Genomic DNA, 14865 nt, shown 5'->3' with positions numbered 1-14865 from the left:
GTAATTTGTTTTATTATAGTTCCTAGTCCGTTTACTAGACCTCTTTTAGTTCTATCTGAGTTTTTAAATAGGATTATTTTTTCGTCTATAAGATTAATAAGATAACTTAAAACTTTAGTGTAGTTTTCGAGTGCATTTTTGTATCTAGAACTATTATTGATTAACATTTCTGTTTCTTCATAATAATTCACTAATTTTTTGTAATTTGCTATGATTATAGAAGTATCATAATAATGTAGAAAAGTGTGAGAAAAGTTTTGCAACTTGGCTGTTCCTAAATTTATTGAGAGTATACCGGGGTTATCACTTATATCTGTTTCTGCCATTATGGTTGTCCATTGGACGATGACGAACCTTCAATCGGAAATGTTTCATCTTTAGTTGGTCTCTTTACATTTTCCAAATGTAGTTTGTTAAATTTCCTACCAGTTTTGATTTTAGGAATTTCTGGTTTAAATGTTTTCCTTTTTTCGTCGATTTCTAAAACCTTTTCCTTTTTATATTTATTTCTTTGTTTAGATCTAAAATTGCTTTTTACAAAGACCGTTTCGGGGATTTCGGGTGGATCTTCGCGAGTCTCGTTTAATTTATTAATAATTTTTGTTTTATTCGTTAAAAGTCGTTCGTTTATGATTTCGTATAGAGCGACCAATTTTTCTTTATGGTTTTGAACAAAATTGTTGAGAATAGTGGTTTCTAAATTAATATCTAAAGGTTCTTGCATATCGTAATTTAGGATTTCGAATGGTGTTGGTTGGTTGTACTATGAATTGAACTATTGTAGGCTATGGTTGCTAGAAGAGCTTTAATCTTTAGAGAATCATCAGAAAATTCTGGTCTATTGTTTAATATGTTCAAATGATCCAGAAAGGTGGAATGAAATCTCTCTATTAAGCCATTACTTGCGGGATGATGTGGACTGCAAAAATGTATTTTTATCTTATGTAAAACAAGGAATTCAGAGATAAGTCCGTTGTCGAATTCAGGGCCGTTATCTGATACTATCATGGTGGGTGTTGAATGATGTGAAAAGAAACTTAATAGTTTTTCCATTATCTCTATTGCTTGAGATGTTTCCAAGTAATATACTTGTGCGTATTTACTAAATGCATCAATTATTGTAAGAAATTTATGGTGTTCGTATTTGAGAACATCTATGTGCACAATTTCAAATGGTTTCGTAGGTGTGGGGGTAATATTAAATTTTAATTTCAATGGTTTTCTATCGTATTTAACAAGCTTGCAAGTTTCACAATTATTTATGTAATTTTTGACAGACTTTTGCAAATTGGGCCAATAATAACGTGATGAGAGTTTTAGAATAGTTTCAGTGATACCTCGATGGTTGTATTTTCCTTCGTGATAATTTTTCAACAAATTTTGTTGGTCATCGATTGTTTCTATATCAGTTAGGATTTTGTTACATTTTCTGAATTTGAGATTTTTGTTAAAGTTTTGTGCTAGGATTGAACAGAATTGTTCATACAAAGTATCGTTGTCAAAGTAGCAATAATAATTAATTTTTGGAGCAACATATTCTTTAATGAATTTATTAAAATCGCTTAGATAATTAGTTTTTGAAATTTGAACTGTAATTCTTTGTTTTGTGTTATCGAATAGTCGCATAATAGTAGCTAATTTTGGTCTTGTTTTGACGGACATAAAGTGGATTTGATTTGATCACACATTAAGGGGTTCTTCGGAAATTGGCACACAAATTGGTTTGTGTGGATTGTGTCATTGTATTCCTCCATTTGCTGTTCGTTATCAGGAGGTACTTGAACGATTAAAGAAACGTTGTCATCAGCTTGGGGTTCTGTAGTACTTCCAGTGAGATTTTCATTAAACTCTTGCATATATTGAAAAATGGGGTCCGATTCTGAATTTGTCTCAAGAATGTTTAAACTAGGTGGTCGAGAAAGTGCGTCTGCATTGGAATTTAATTTGCCCTTCTTATAAACGATTACATAATCGATTTCTTCTAGGCGTAAACGCCATCGCACTAATTTTGAATTGAAAATAACCATTGTAGAGGTTTATGGTCTGTTACTATAGTAAACTTTTGTCCATATAAATACGGCCGAAAATATTTTGTAGCCCATACTATTGATAACAACTCTTTTTCGATGGTGCTGTAATTTATTTTGTGTTCATTTAGTGTTCTAGATGCGTATGCGATAGGTAAGTCGGATCCGATTTTTCCTTGACTTAGGACCGCGCCTATTGCATAATTTGAAGCATCGGTAGTCAAAATGAATGGTTCTTCAAAGTTCGGATATTGAAGTATTGGATCATTGGTCAATAGTTTCTTACAAAAGTTTATACAATTAATATAATTTTGATCTTTAACGTTTATGTCATTACCTTATTTCAAACAGTTTGTGAGGGGTTTAGTTATTTTGGCAAAGTTTTTTATGAATTTTCGGTAATATCCGAGTAATCCTAAAAATCCTTTTAATTGTTTGGTAGTTTTTGGAATTGGATATTCAGTTATTGCAATGATTTTTTCGGGGTTTGGTTTAATTCCTTTCGTAGTTACTACATGACCTAAATACTTTACTTCTTTACGTAAAAATTCACTTTTATCTAATTGAATTTTAAAGTTATGCTTCCTGAGGCGATCAAAAACTAATTTTAATTTGTCTAAATGTTCCTGAAGGGAAGTAGTATATATTATGATATCATCTAAGTATACGAAACATATTTCGTTCTGTATTCCTCTTAAAATGTTGTCCATAAGTGACTGAAAGGTGGAAGGTGCGTTTTTAAGACCGAATGGCATTCTTACGAATTCATAATGGCCATTATCCACTGTAAAAGCGGTGTTTTCTGTATCCCTGGGGTCGACTTCGATTTGGTGGAACCCAGAGGCAAGATCTAGTGTTGTAAAATATTGACTTTTGCCTAGTTTGTCTTAAATATCGGTAATATTGGGAAGAGGATATTTATTATTGATAGTTTGTTCATTAAGTTTGCGGTAATCCACAACAATACGCCATTTTATTTTTCCTGACGCATCTTTCTTTTTAGGTACAACCCAAATAGGGGATGACCACGGAGATTCTGATGGTTTGATAATCCCTTGTTCTAGCATATTCCTAACTTGGCTTTGTACTTCTTGTCTATGAATCTGGGGGTATCTGTAGGTTTTTGTATAAATAGGGGTTTCGTTTTTTAATTTTATTCTATGTTTTACTGTATTGCTAAAAGTTAATTTGTTAGAGTCAAAGTGGAATATGTCTGAGTATGATTTTAAGAGTTTTATAATTTCGGTTTTTTCCTCTTTATTCATGTGATTTAATCTGACTTTATTTAAATCGAACTCAAATTTCTTTACGTTGAAATTATTTAGATTTTGTTCAAAATCGGGAGGGTTAATATCAAATTCAGAATTTGGGATAACTTCAATTGGATCAGATAGATTGACGGAAATAGTATCTTCCGAAGCGTTTAAAGCTGTTGTAAATGCTTCATTATTTTTGATATTAATTAAACTTTCAGGGATCTCGACATTGTGAATTTTTTGATGGGGTAAAATTGCAATACCGTCTTTAACATTTTTTACACGTACTTTAACCACATTAACTGATCTGGGATCGAGAATGGTATGAGTTTTAGATCGAGACCTTCCAATTTAATGTTAATTTTTGTATTAGGCAGTTCTAATTTCCTGGCAGGTATGTTGATGTTTGCGTTAAGCAATATGAGATTATCTAACCCTAATAGGCAATCAAAAATTTTATGAAATTTAAAAAGGTGAAATTTAAAGGATTTATTTTTGGTTTTAAAAATTTCTGGCACGGTCATAGTCATGCTGAAGTGTTCATGACTGGTGCCATGAGCCGTTGAGATTTTGTATGGGTCGTTCTTTATGTGTTCAGAAAAGTAATTTTTCGCAATCTCAGGGTTGATGAAAGATTTAGTAGATCCAGTATCGATTAAGCATTTTAAGTTTACATTTCCTACTGGTATAGATATGTAAGGTAATAAAGGTTTTGAGAATTCCGTGTTTAGTAATAATAAGTGACTGGTTCCGAGGCTTCGAACTCTAAAAAATTCTGTTCATCGGTAGACTGTTCGTTCGATTTATGGAATTCTTCAGATAGGTCAGTTTCTAAGATTTCGGTATCCGTCTCCTCCTCATTACTTTGATCTTCAGAAGTATTTATATTGTGTAGCTCTTCAGGAGGATTTCGATTTTTTTGTCGGAAGTTGTTATGAGGGTTATTATTTTTTGTGAATCTGGTTGACTGTACAACACTCATTGGTGTTGGTTTGTACATTTGCTGGAAATTCGGATTTGGTCTAAATACATTAGATTGGTTTTGAGTATTTTTGTATACGACGGGCAAAGGATTTTGTTTTGGGAAATTTTGTTGTTTTATGTTAGCAGGTGTTCTATCATTAATATTGAAGTCATTCGTAAGAATGTGTAATGCGGAGTTTAGCGATTCAGGGTTGCGAGTTGATAGATAGTCGCCCAAGTGACCATTTAGATGTTTCAGGAACACTCTTAGAGCAAGTTTCTGAGAATGGGTTATCAAGATTTCTTTCTCTATAGCACTTTCCGAATGATTATGAATGTAACTAATTTGCAAATTCAAATTAGTCTGAATTTTATTAAAAAATTCAAGGGGCTTTAGGTTTCCCTGTCTAAGGTTGCATAATTCCATTATTAATGTATGTAAGTCGCGTTTATCAGCGTATGTGGCAAGAAGTGCTGTTTTTAAATCAGCCCACGTTGTAATGTTATATGATGCTATTGCATCCGCGGCGGTGCCTTTGACCTTGTTTCGAATACATCTTAAAAGAAATGTATTTTGAAACGAATTAACATTAACTTTGTCATAAAATTGATTAATTAATTGTTCACTAGTTTGAATAAATTCACTAAGAAGTGACTAATTGCCAGTAAACTCAGGAACAATTTGGAGATATTCAATTTTAAAGTCTGACATGCTTATTTGTTTGTTAGAATTATTTAATTCTGTATTAAGCGTTAAATTGCTTATTTGTTTAATAGTTTCTTCAGAAAGCGAATCGTTTTTTGTATTAACCCTAGTAGAGCCAATTTTATCGATGCCTAAATTTTTAAAAGCGAGTTTTCGTGCCTCGTGGTTTTTAGGTAATCGAATTTTAAAATTATAGTCGGATGTAGTTTCCGATTCCGAATCGCTACCACTAACTGACATCTATGACTTACCAGTACAAAAGTCGCCACATTAAGCCTGAGGTTCTGCCGATTTTCCTTCGACTGTCTGAATTTCCCAGCTGCTGTGGAGTCGTCGTAGTTTTTCAGGAGCTTCACTGAGTGAAAGTCAATTCCAACCAAATGTTCACTACTCGAAGACCTCGTAAGTTCTTGTGTTGCAAAGCTTTGAAAAGCACCGTTTTGTTACGTGAAAGTCCACGGTGGGTTCACTCGCGAAACCAGATTTTCGGGTTCAAAATAAGGATTTTAAGGTTTCCAAAACGTTAACACATCCGATCCGACTGCGCCACTTTTATTTTCGAAAAACACGATTGACTTTTTAAAAAGACTTTATTTAACAATGGCAAGACATAGAGTGAATTTACAACGGAAAAAATGTTATTATATAAACTTTATTCTGCTGATCAAGCGGTCTCGGGTTTCCTTTGGAGTCATCGTATTGTGCGATGTAATTTATATATATATAAATATATATAAATATATATTTAAAAACTTCAAAACATCACTAATGTACAATATTTATATTTATTTATGGAAGACCACGCTGTTTCAGATGCAACAGGGTGGGTCACTATGCCGTCTCCTGTCCAGAAAACTATAACACACACCAGAAATATCAACACCCAAATGGAAGTGGACGACGAAACTAGAACTCCCTCTCGTCCTCGCTAATAGAGGGTATGGCGACAGAAAACAATACAACATCTTAACCATACCTTGCATAATAAACAATGAAAAAATATCCGCAATCGTCGACACAGGAGCAGAAAGGAACGTGTTATCGGCGGGAGTAGTCAAAAGATTCGACAGTAGCAGAAAAGGAGTATTGTTGGTAGCAGGCGATAAGAGAACCCCAGTTTTTGGAAAAGCAGAAGTCATGATGCAAATTGAGGGAAAAGAAATGACCTGTGTAGCCAACGTAATTGAACAGCTGCCAGACCCGCTTCTATTAGGAATGGACTTCCTGGTAGAAAACGATGTCGCCATCAACCTGAAGCAAGGTGTAATAAACATAGAAACACCAGGCTTAACTATAAATATAGGAGCACAGAAAAAAGAGACCGTCGAAGAAGACAATACGCAAATGAGAAAACTGGATACAAAATGCACAACAAAGGAAGAATCAAATAAACAAAATACAGACCGTTATAGTATTAGAGTAACGGTCAAGGAAGATATGTACTTGGAGGCTGGCAAGACGAAACGCATTAAACTAAACTTGGAGGACAGGAAAACGATAAATTTTTCACAAAGAAACGACTTAGAAGAAAATATAAGATCTACCACCGTCGAGGCGACTACTGGATGCACGTGGTGTGCGTAGGTTATCAGCGAGAAAAAATCCTGAAAGGAATTACATTGGGATTCTTACATACAAGAGGAAAAGTAGAACCCGAGGAGGGCGTAGTACTGCTCAGCAGGGACACGGACGACAAGGTGACGGCAGAAGACCACAATTTGGATCATTTGAAGGAAGGAGACTTCAAACACAGGTTAGTGGACTTACTGGCAGCATACAATGATGTATTTTCCAAAGCCACAAAACACATGGGAATGACAAATTTAACGAAGCATCGAATAGAAGTAGAAATCTCGGAGCCCATATAGAGTATCTCCAAATGAGAGACAGATCATAGACGAACAAATTAAGGAGATGTTGGATCACAATATAATCCGACCGTGCCATTCATGATGTACTCCTTTACAGTATGTGAAAAGAGTTTATAAGTTTTAAGTCTATTTTATTTCACAGAACACTCGACCATCGAAACACAACACAAAGTATTACAGAAAAAAGATCATATACACAACATGATAAATCCAGAATTTAACAACATCGGTTTTATCACATTCTTATAATAGGGAAATAGTAAATCCTTTTAACAACAGAACTTTGGACCGAACGTCATATTTCATTAGTATTTCTTTTAAGTCGTGCTAGACTAAATTCATCAGATGCTACGATAAAAGGTAAGTATTAATTACTTACATTTTAAGCTCTTAAGACTGTGGTATCAAAATTACTTGCTTTATTCAAAATTTTGAGAAAGAAATTGTGGAGGGGGTTTGTACACTGGAAGTACCACCCATCAAAGGCAAATATTCAAAACGACCGTACAGAAATCCAGAGCGGCATATATATGGAAAGCATATGATTGAAACATCCACTGCACCATCTGTTTTCCGTAAAAATTTTGTAAATAGTGTAATGTACTTTGATGGAAAAGTACCATCACACATATATAGCGAAACAGTTATTAAACAAATTAAAGTAGAATTTGTAAATGAATCATATATTCAAGACCACTAACTGCTTTGCCAATAATGAAAGCTACCACATACAAAAATCCAATCCATTATATTGGAGCTCATCCATTTTATGTGAATTACATTTCAGTACAGCAACTTCACATTTATTTTAATTATTATAAGAATGACAATTGGTCGAAAATTGTAATTGATGCTTCTGGACAAGTATGTCAAAATGTTCGATTTGCTGATGGTTCTCGCTCAGGTATTACATTAGCTTACTTAAAATTCTAAATGATTGTCACATTTATTATTACAAAGTTATTCGTTTTCATGTGAACATTTGAAATAGGTCACATATTTTTTTATGAAATAGTGATAATATTTCTGTGTGCCAAACGGATTCCGAAAAACATACCACTTTTCACATTGCAACCTGGTTGAGGCACTGGATAATGCTAGGAACTCCACCACCCAAAGAAGTCGTCACTGATGACAATTACAGAGTATGCCAATGCTTGCTTCACCCAAAAACACAATTTTTGTCATATACACACAGACGTAGCACATTTTCTCCATAAATAATGCATATATTTAAAAAATCACCTGCCACTTATAAAAAATCTTTATAATCGCGATTGGTCACATATTATTGTCGGAATCTTTAAATGAGGCGAAATCACTGTTAAAATCGGTTTTTATACTCTGCTGTATTTGAGTATTATTACAAACACAATATCATTATTTGTTCTGCCTATCTTTTTTTTTTGTTCCACAGAGTATTGAACCTTTTGTACATTTTTAGTAGAATTATGGCAGAAGTTAGTTCAAATAAAAAGTTCGTTAAATTCAATGACCATTGGCTCAAAGAAGTAGGATATTGCATTAAGAAAGATCCAAGTAACAACTATTTTTAATATTGTAATGTTTAAAAAAAGTCATATAAAGTGATGATTTTGTCTACTATTAACACATTAAAGACGGGAGTCGTAGTACTACGATTTCTCTCGATTGCAGCTTAAATGCGGGGATGGTGTTGGTACAATTTATCTCGACTGTAGCTTAAAGACGGGAGTCGTATTAGTAGGGTTTGCAACCACATTGCGCAATCCATGCGTCATTTTACATGTGTATTTAGTATGTTTTGTGGTTTGAAGCTGTTCGGTTGTTCAAATTCTACTTACAATAAATTTTGAAATGCTTTAATATGGTTTCACTCGAAAATGAAGATGTTTATGTAGACGATTTGTCTGAAGTTGATTGCGATGAAAGAGAGTTAGTATTGATAATAATGTTAGTGATATTGACTATAATGATAGTGATAGTTCTATACGACCTATGAGAAGGACTCGAGTTTTTCCACTACCAATTAGCGATGATGAAAGTGAAAATGATTATGAAGAAGAAATTATACATCAATGGACTGACGTAGACATTCCACCTACCGTGGAACTGTGAGAATAATGAAAAAGAAAGAATAGAAAGAGAAATCACAAATTTAAACACTGCTTCGCAACTTGAAAATCCAGATAGCCTAAACGGAAAACCTGATAAAAAGACCCAAATATAAAGCAAAATACTGAATAAACAGTTATTGCTCTCGATAAAAAGAAAGAAGACATTGGAAAAATCAGAAACTCAGTTAGACAATCTCTAAAAAGGCAAGCCAATAAAATGTTAGCTTTATCTTCGGTAAAATATCCCGCTGATCATACTGGTGATAAAGTAGTGGTAAAAATTCCCGATGTAGACATTGCCAAAGCCGATGATAGAAACATAATAGCTATTACAATTTCTCATAAGACAAAGGAATGTATAAGTTAGGCGCTAAGCATGGGATTCTAAATCAACTTAACTCTAGGAATCAGTTCACTGTCTTCAATAAAACATTTATTACACTTGATATTGTTTCTCAAAACGAAGTTTCCATCCGAGAATGTACAAAAAAAAGAGTCACATCTTGGCTGCCATTTCAGCATTGCAACTGTACTGGCGAATAGGTTTCTAAAAGATGCAAATGTAAGAAGTTAAGCCTCTTGTATAACTCAAAATGTCACAAAAGCCTAACTTGTAAGAATAAATTATTATTATTCTATTAACGTTGTTTTTAAATATTTTATTATTGGAATCGTTAAACTGTGATACCAAATACTCATATTTATCTCTGTTGTTTTTTTATTTTGTGTTATGGCTAGTGAGCTTTTAATTTATAAGTTCTGCTTAAGTTACATTGAAATAAACATTTATAATCTTCACCTATACTTGTTTTATTCCTTTATCCAAGTCTTCCAAGATAGTATATAAAATATCTGGTTAATATGATTAATTCTATGTCATTTATCACTTTGACTAAATTGAGTAGATATTATACATAACGACTGGATAGTATATATAAATCCGGATTTATTACTTTGGCTTTACATATACACCAAGAAGAGAGATTTCACTGGACGAAAGCATCATACCATGGTGTGGAAGATTGGGATTTAAAGTTTATAATGCCTCGAAAATTATTAAATATGGAATCTTGGTGAGAGTTGTGGCTGAATCGAAAAGTGCTTACATTTGTAATATGAAAATGTATTGTAGAGAAGAAAGGAAATTGGCGGAAACAATATCAGATATTCTTACTCCTTATAAAGACAAACATTATCATGTGTTTATGGATAATTATTATAACAGATATAAACAAAACTCTTTCAGAACATAAAATACGAAGTTGTAGAACAATACGAGTAAACCGAGGACTTCTACATGAATTAAAAAATAATAAGTTGCAACGCGGACATTCAATTTTCTGGAGAAAAGGAATTATTACAAATTTGACAGTCAAAGAGAGAATCTCCAATACAGATTGGCACACAAATACAAAAATAATGAAACCAAAATCCGTAATATAAAACAACAACTATATGAAAGGTGTTGATTGGGCAGACCAGTACCTTTCGTATTACTCATTATTGCGAAAAACAAAGTGGACTAAGCGGGCAGTAATGTATTTGTTAAATTGTTCATTTTTCAATTCCTATTTATCATATATCAGTAGCTTGCCATATAAAAAATATATATTAGAATTATCACACTGTCTTATAACTGACAAAAAAACTGAATATCTGGAATTGATGGACATTGAAGAGCCACAACCTGATACATGGAACTTGGCACCACGGATTCCACGATATAAAATTAATCCGCCTGGACGTCTTTCGCTATACATCAAAAAGCACAAATTAATTCGGATAGACAATAAAGGCCAAAAGCTATATGCCCAACGAAACAGCGTAGTTTGTGCGGCACATAAAAAAAGAAAGTTGACTTGCTTCAAATGCGAGTTTTGAAATGAACCTCTTCACCGTGGCGAGTTATCAACATTATCACACTCATAAAAAATACTAGATTCTTCTCATAAATATGTACTTTAAAACATTATTTGTAATTAGTGTTTAGTTTTTTTTATTATTTCTTGTAGTTTTAAGAGTTTAAATAAACATAAAGTCACATAGAGTCTAAATAACAGACACCAAAATATTGCATGTGGAATTCGTGCAAATAAAAAGTTTGAAGCAAATAAAATTACAAGTTCAAATTTCAGTGAACAGAGGACCCCAAATCAAGAAAAAGAAGATCCAAACTATATTCATATATTTAGATGTAAAAACGACAAAAATGGATGCCATTTCAATGTTAAAAAAGAGACGATGAATGTTCGAACAGATCCGTTGATAGTATTGAAACTTGACGCAAAAAATACGACAGCGGAATGTCTGAAAAATCATTTTTTGTCATAAATAATAAAATGCCAGATTCTATTTTTCAATATCTACCCACTGTCTTCCAATAATGCATCTGTGATGACTGGAAGCAAAAATTCATTTTTTACACTTAGTATGGCTTGTCCCAATGCGACTAAATTTCCTTGCCCTTCTCATACATGCAATGTAATTGTAAAAACTGCTTTTAAACAAATGCCACCGTGGATTCATGAACTGTTATCCTTTCCGAGAGCTCATGTGAGCTATCGGGACACGCCCCTACATTACCCATGCAGTGATAATGTTGAGCCAATTTAACAATTATTATAGCGAAGCCCACTGACAGTCCGCCAAAAGGATTTTAAGATATTTAAAGGGCACAATAATCCGGAAGTTGGTTTATATGAATGTTGAATAACTTAATTATTTTTTTTTTTGAGTTTCACGCTCTGTGTTGGTGTTTTTGTTTTTGTTAAGTTGTAACAATAAAAATGACATGTAATGATAACTGTCAGTTTTCAAGTTTGAAGTATGTCTTACAATAAATTGCTCTAATTATATAATATAACAGGTTATGGGCCTAGTACGCTTCCACTGCGACATTTAGTAAGACATACAACTTCGCTTATAGTGTGTGACTCACTTAAAAATGGCGGAAGATAAGGTTGGGGTTCCCCATTTTGATAAGTTAGATGGTAAGAACTTTACATTGTGGAAACTTCAAATGCAAACTTTTCTCGATGTTTATGGTCTGCGAAAGATCGTCAATGGCACCGAGAGAAGGCCAGATGGGACCAACGAATCTGGTGATCAAAATTGGATTAAGAAAGATGCTAAAGCAAAACTGGCGATTTTAACGGCAATCAATGTTGATCAATTAGATTATGTGTCGGCCTGTGAGACTGCAGAGGACATGTGGATCAGTTTGTTGTCGGTATATGAACGAAAAAATACAGCCAGTAAGATGTGTGCGATCCAATCGTTTCATAAGTACAAGTTTGATGGTGGAAGTATGGCGAGTCATATTGCAAAAATTGAGAATCTGGCCAAGTAATGTAAACTTCAATCACATACCATTGACGATACAACGCTAATGTGTAAGATTTTAACCGATCTTCCTGATGACTATGAAGTAATTGTCGATACCTGGGATAGCGTAGCTGACAATCAGAAGACCGTTGCAGCACTTAAAATGAAACTATTGCAGCGTGAAGTGCGAATTGAGGCTAAGGCGAATAAAGAACCTCTACAAGCTTTGGTTGTGAGTAAAAAGTCAGTTGGTAAAGAAGAAAAGAAGATTGCTAATGGTGAAAGACAGAAGAGAAATGTGAAGTGTTACAAATGTCAAAATTTTGGACACTTTGCTTTGAGTACCGTTCAAAGAAGAAGCACTATGATCGTCATTCTAACTCTGGTGGAGTAACGTTTAATGTTGAAGAGGGTGTTATTTTGTCCGCAAACTCCGATGACGCTTGGTTGGCGGATAGTGGCGCTTCATTCCACATGACATCCCATCGTGAATGGTTTGGTAAATTTAAATTAGTATCGCAAGCAATGAATTTACCAGATAAGTCAGTGATTGAAGTTAAAGGGGAAGGTACTGTTCCAATTGAAGTATATTTAAATGGTAAATGGAACAAGGCCACGCTTACAAATGTAAAGTTTATTCCTGGATTGAGTAAAAATTTATTTAGCATAGGTGCAGCTTCTACTTTGGGTATTTCCACCATGGTTCAAGGCGATAAAATGTTTTTTAGTCTTAATGGCAATGTGGTTGTAAATGCAATACGTCACTCAAATAACACTTATCGAATGCTTGCTCGAGTACCAATAACCATCGAAGCAAATATTGTAGAAGACGACTTTAAGTTATGGCACGAGCGACTTGGCCATATTAGTCTGACTGCGATGAGAGAGACAGTCAAGCTTGGATTATTGAAAGACATGAAATTACCTGAGAAAGGTGAATTTGTGTGTGAAGCGTGTATCTATGGAAAGTCCAAGAGGGTATCATTCAAATCAACCGAAAAACGTACATATAGACCGGGTGAAATGATACATTCTGATGTGGTTGGTCCGATAGCAACTGAATCCATAGGTGGCGCAAGATGGTACGTTACATTTAAGGATGATACCACAGGTTTTAGATATCTGTATGTGCTAAAGCATAAGAGCGAAGTGCTAGAGAAATTCAAGGCTTTTGTTGAATTAATTAAAAATCAATTTAATCGGGTTGTCAAAGTACTTCGTTCGGATAATGGAACTGAGTACGTGAATAAAATGTTTAACAATTATTTAACAGAAAAAGGTATCATACATGAACGAACGGCGTCTTTTACTCCGGAACAGAATGGGCGAGCCGCAACTTGTCAAAAAAGTTTGTGGGCAGATACAGTCAATATGTAATGTAATGAATCGAACTGCTACCAGTCAAGCACCGAAATCAACACCGTATGAGTTGTGGACTGGCAAAAAGATAGATCTCATGCACATGAGAGTGTTTGGATCAGTAGTTTACGAACATATTCCAGTTCAAAAACGCGTGAAGTTTGATGCAAAAGCCAAAAAGCGAGTGTTTGTTGGATTTGAAGGAGATAGCAAAAATTATCGATTGTTTGATGTTCAGACCAAAAAAGTAACAGTTTCGGAAAATGTTATCTTTGATGAAGCTGAAAACTTCGACAAGGAAAAAAAAACAATTGGCCAGCCATAATTTACAAGAACGATGAAAATGAAGAGAATCTGATTGAAGCTCAGCATGATGAACAATCCGAAGATAAAGGAGAACCTCAAGTGGAGCCAATACGATCTAACTACAATCTACGAGATCGGTTAAATATACGCTTATCAAATCGTTACCTGTTAGAGGCAAACATGGTCGATGTATTTGAAATGCATGAACCAATAACTTTTGAAGAAGCTATGAGTGCATCTGATGCTGATAAATGGAAGATAGCTATAAAAGAAGAGCTAGCGTCACTTCAAAAAAATGATACTTGGCAGGTGGTAAAACCTGTAAGTGGCCAAAAACTAATTAAAAGTAAATGGGTTTTCAAATACAAACTCCACCCTGAAGGAAAAGTTCAAAGACATAAGGCACGCTTAGTAGCAAAAGGCTATTCGCAAAGGCCAAGCATTGATTACAACGAGACGTATGCTCCAGTGGTCCGATACGAATCAGTACGAACAATGTTAGCTGTAACTGCAGCCAAAGACTTCGAGATTGTTCAGTTTGATGTAAAAACTGCCTTTCTGTATGGTCAACTCGACGAGGAATTGTTTATGGAACTGCTAGAAGGTGTGTCGGAAACTGATCGAATAGTAAAGCTAAACAAATCTCTCTACGGTCTAAAGCAGTCTCCACGTCAGTGGAATAAACGATTTAATGATTTTCTGAAAAAGTATTCGTTTAAACCTGGTTTAGCCGACAGATGTGTTTACCATGGTGAAATTCTCGAAAAGGAAGTTTTGTTAGCTCTATACGTAGATGATGGGTTGCTAATGTCTCAGTCGAAGGAAGCAATTAATGATGTAATCAATTGTATAAAGAATCAGTTTGATATCACAATTGCTGATAACAGTTGCTTTGTTGGAATGGAAATTCGATGCAATCGCATGAACCATGAAATATTTATTTCACAATAGAGCTAT

General features: G+C 34.2%; 1 protein-coding gene across 1 annotated transcript; it reads left to right on the top strand.

Moving 5' to 3' along the window:
• The first annotated feature begins 11863 nt into the window (after positions 1–11863).
• Positions 11864–12637, top strand: LOC126265595 (uncharacterized). Its single transcript, XM_049967521.1, has 2 exons — positions 11864–12148; positions 12317–12637. The coding sequence occupies exons 1-2, from the start codon at positions 11864–11866 to the stop codon at positions 12635–12637; spliced, it is 606 nt and encodes a 201-aa protein (XP_049823478.1).
• Positions 12638–14865: the final 2228 nt, after the last annotated feature.

The sequence above is a fragment of the Aethina tumida genome, chromosome 5 (genome assembly GCF_024364675.1).
Source record: "Aethina tumida isolate Nest 87 chromosome 5, icAetTumi1.1, whole genome shotgun sequence".
NCBI lineage: Eukaryota > Metazoa > Arthropoda > Insecta > Coleoptera > Nitidulidae > Aethina > Aethina tumida.
The sequence above is the reverse complement of the archived record's forward strand: the minus strand, read 5'-3'. Positions and strand labels throughout refer to the sequence as shown.

Bases quoted from the DNA above. Each gene is read 5' to 3' on its own strand.
- LOC126265595 (XM_049967521.1), top strand. From the start codon at position 11,864: ATGGCGGAAGATAAGGTTGGGGTTCCCCATTTTGATAAGTTAGATGGT. The intron at 12,149-12,316 runs GTATATGAACGA...CTAATGTGTAAG, and splicing joins TGTGGATCAGTTTGTTGTCG to ATTTTAACCGATCTTCCTGA.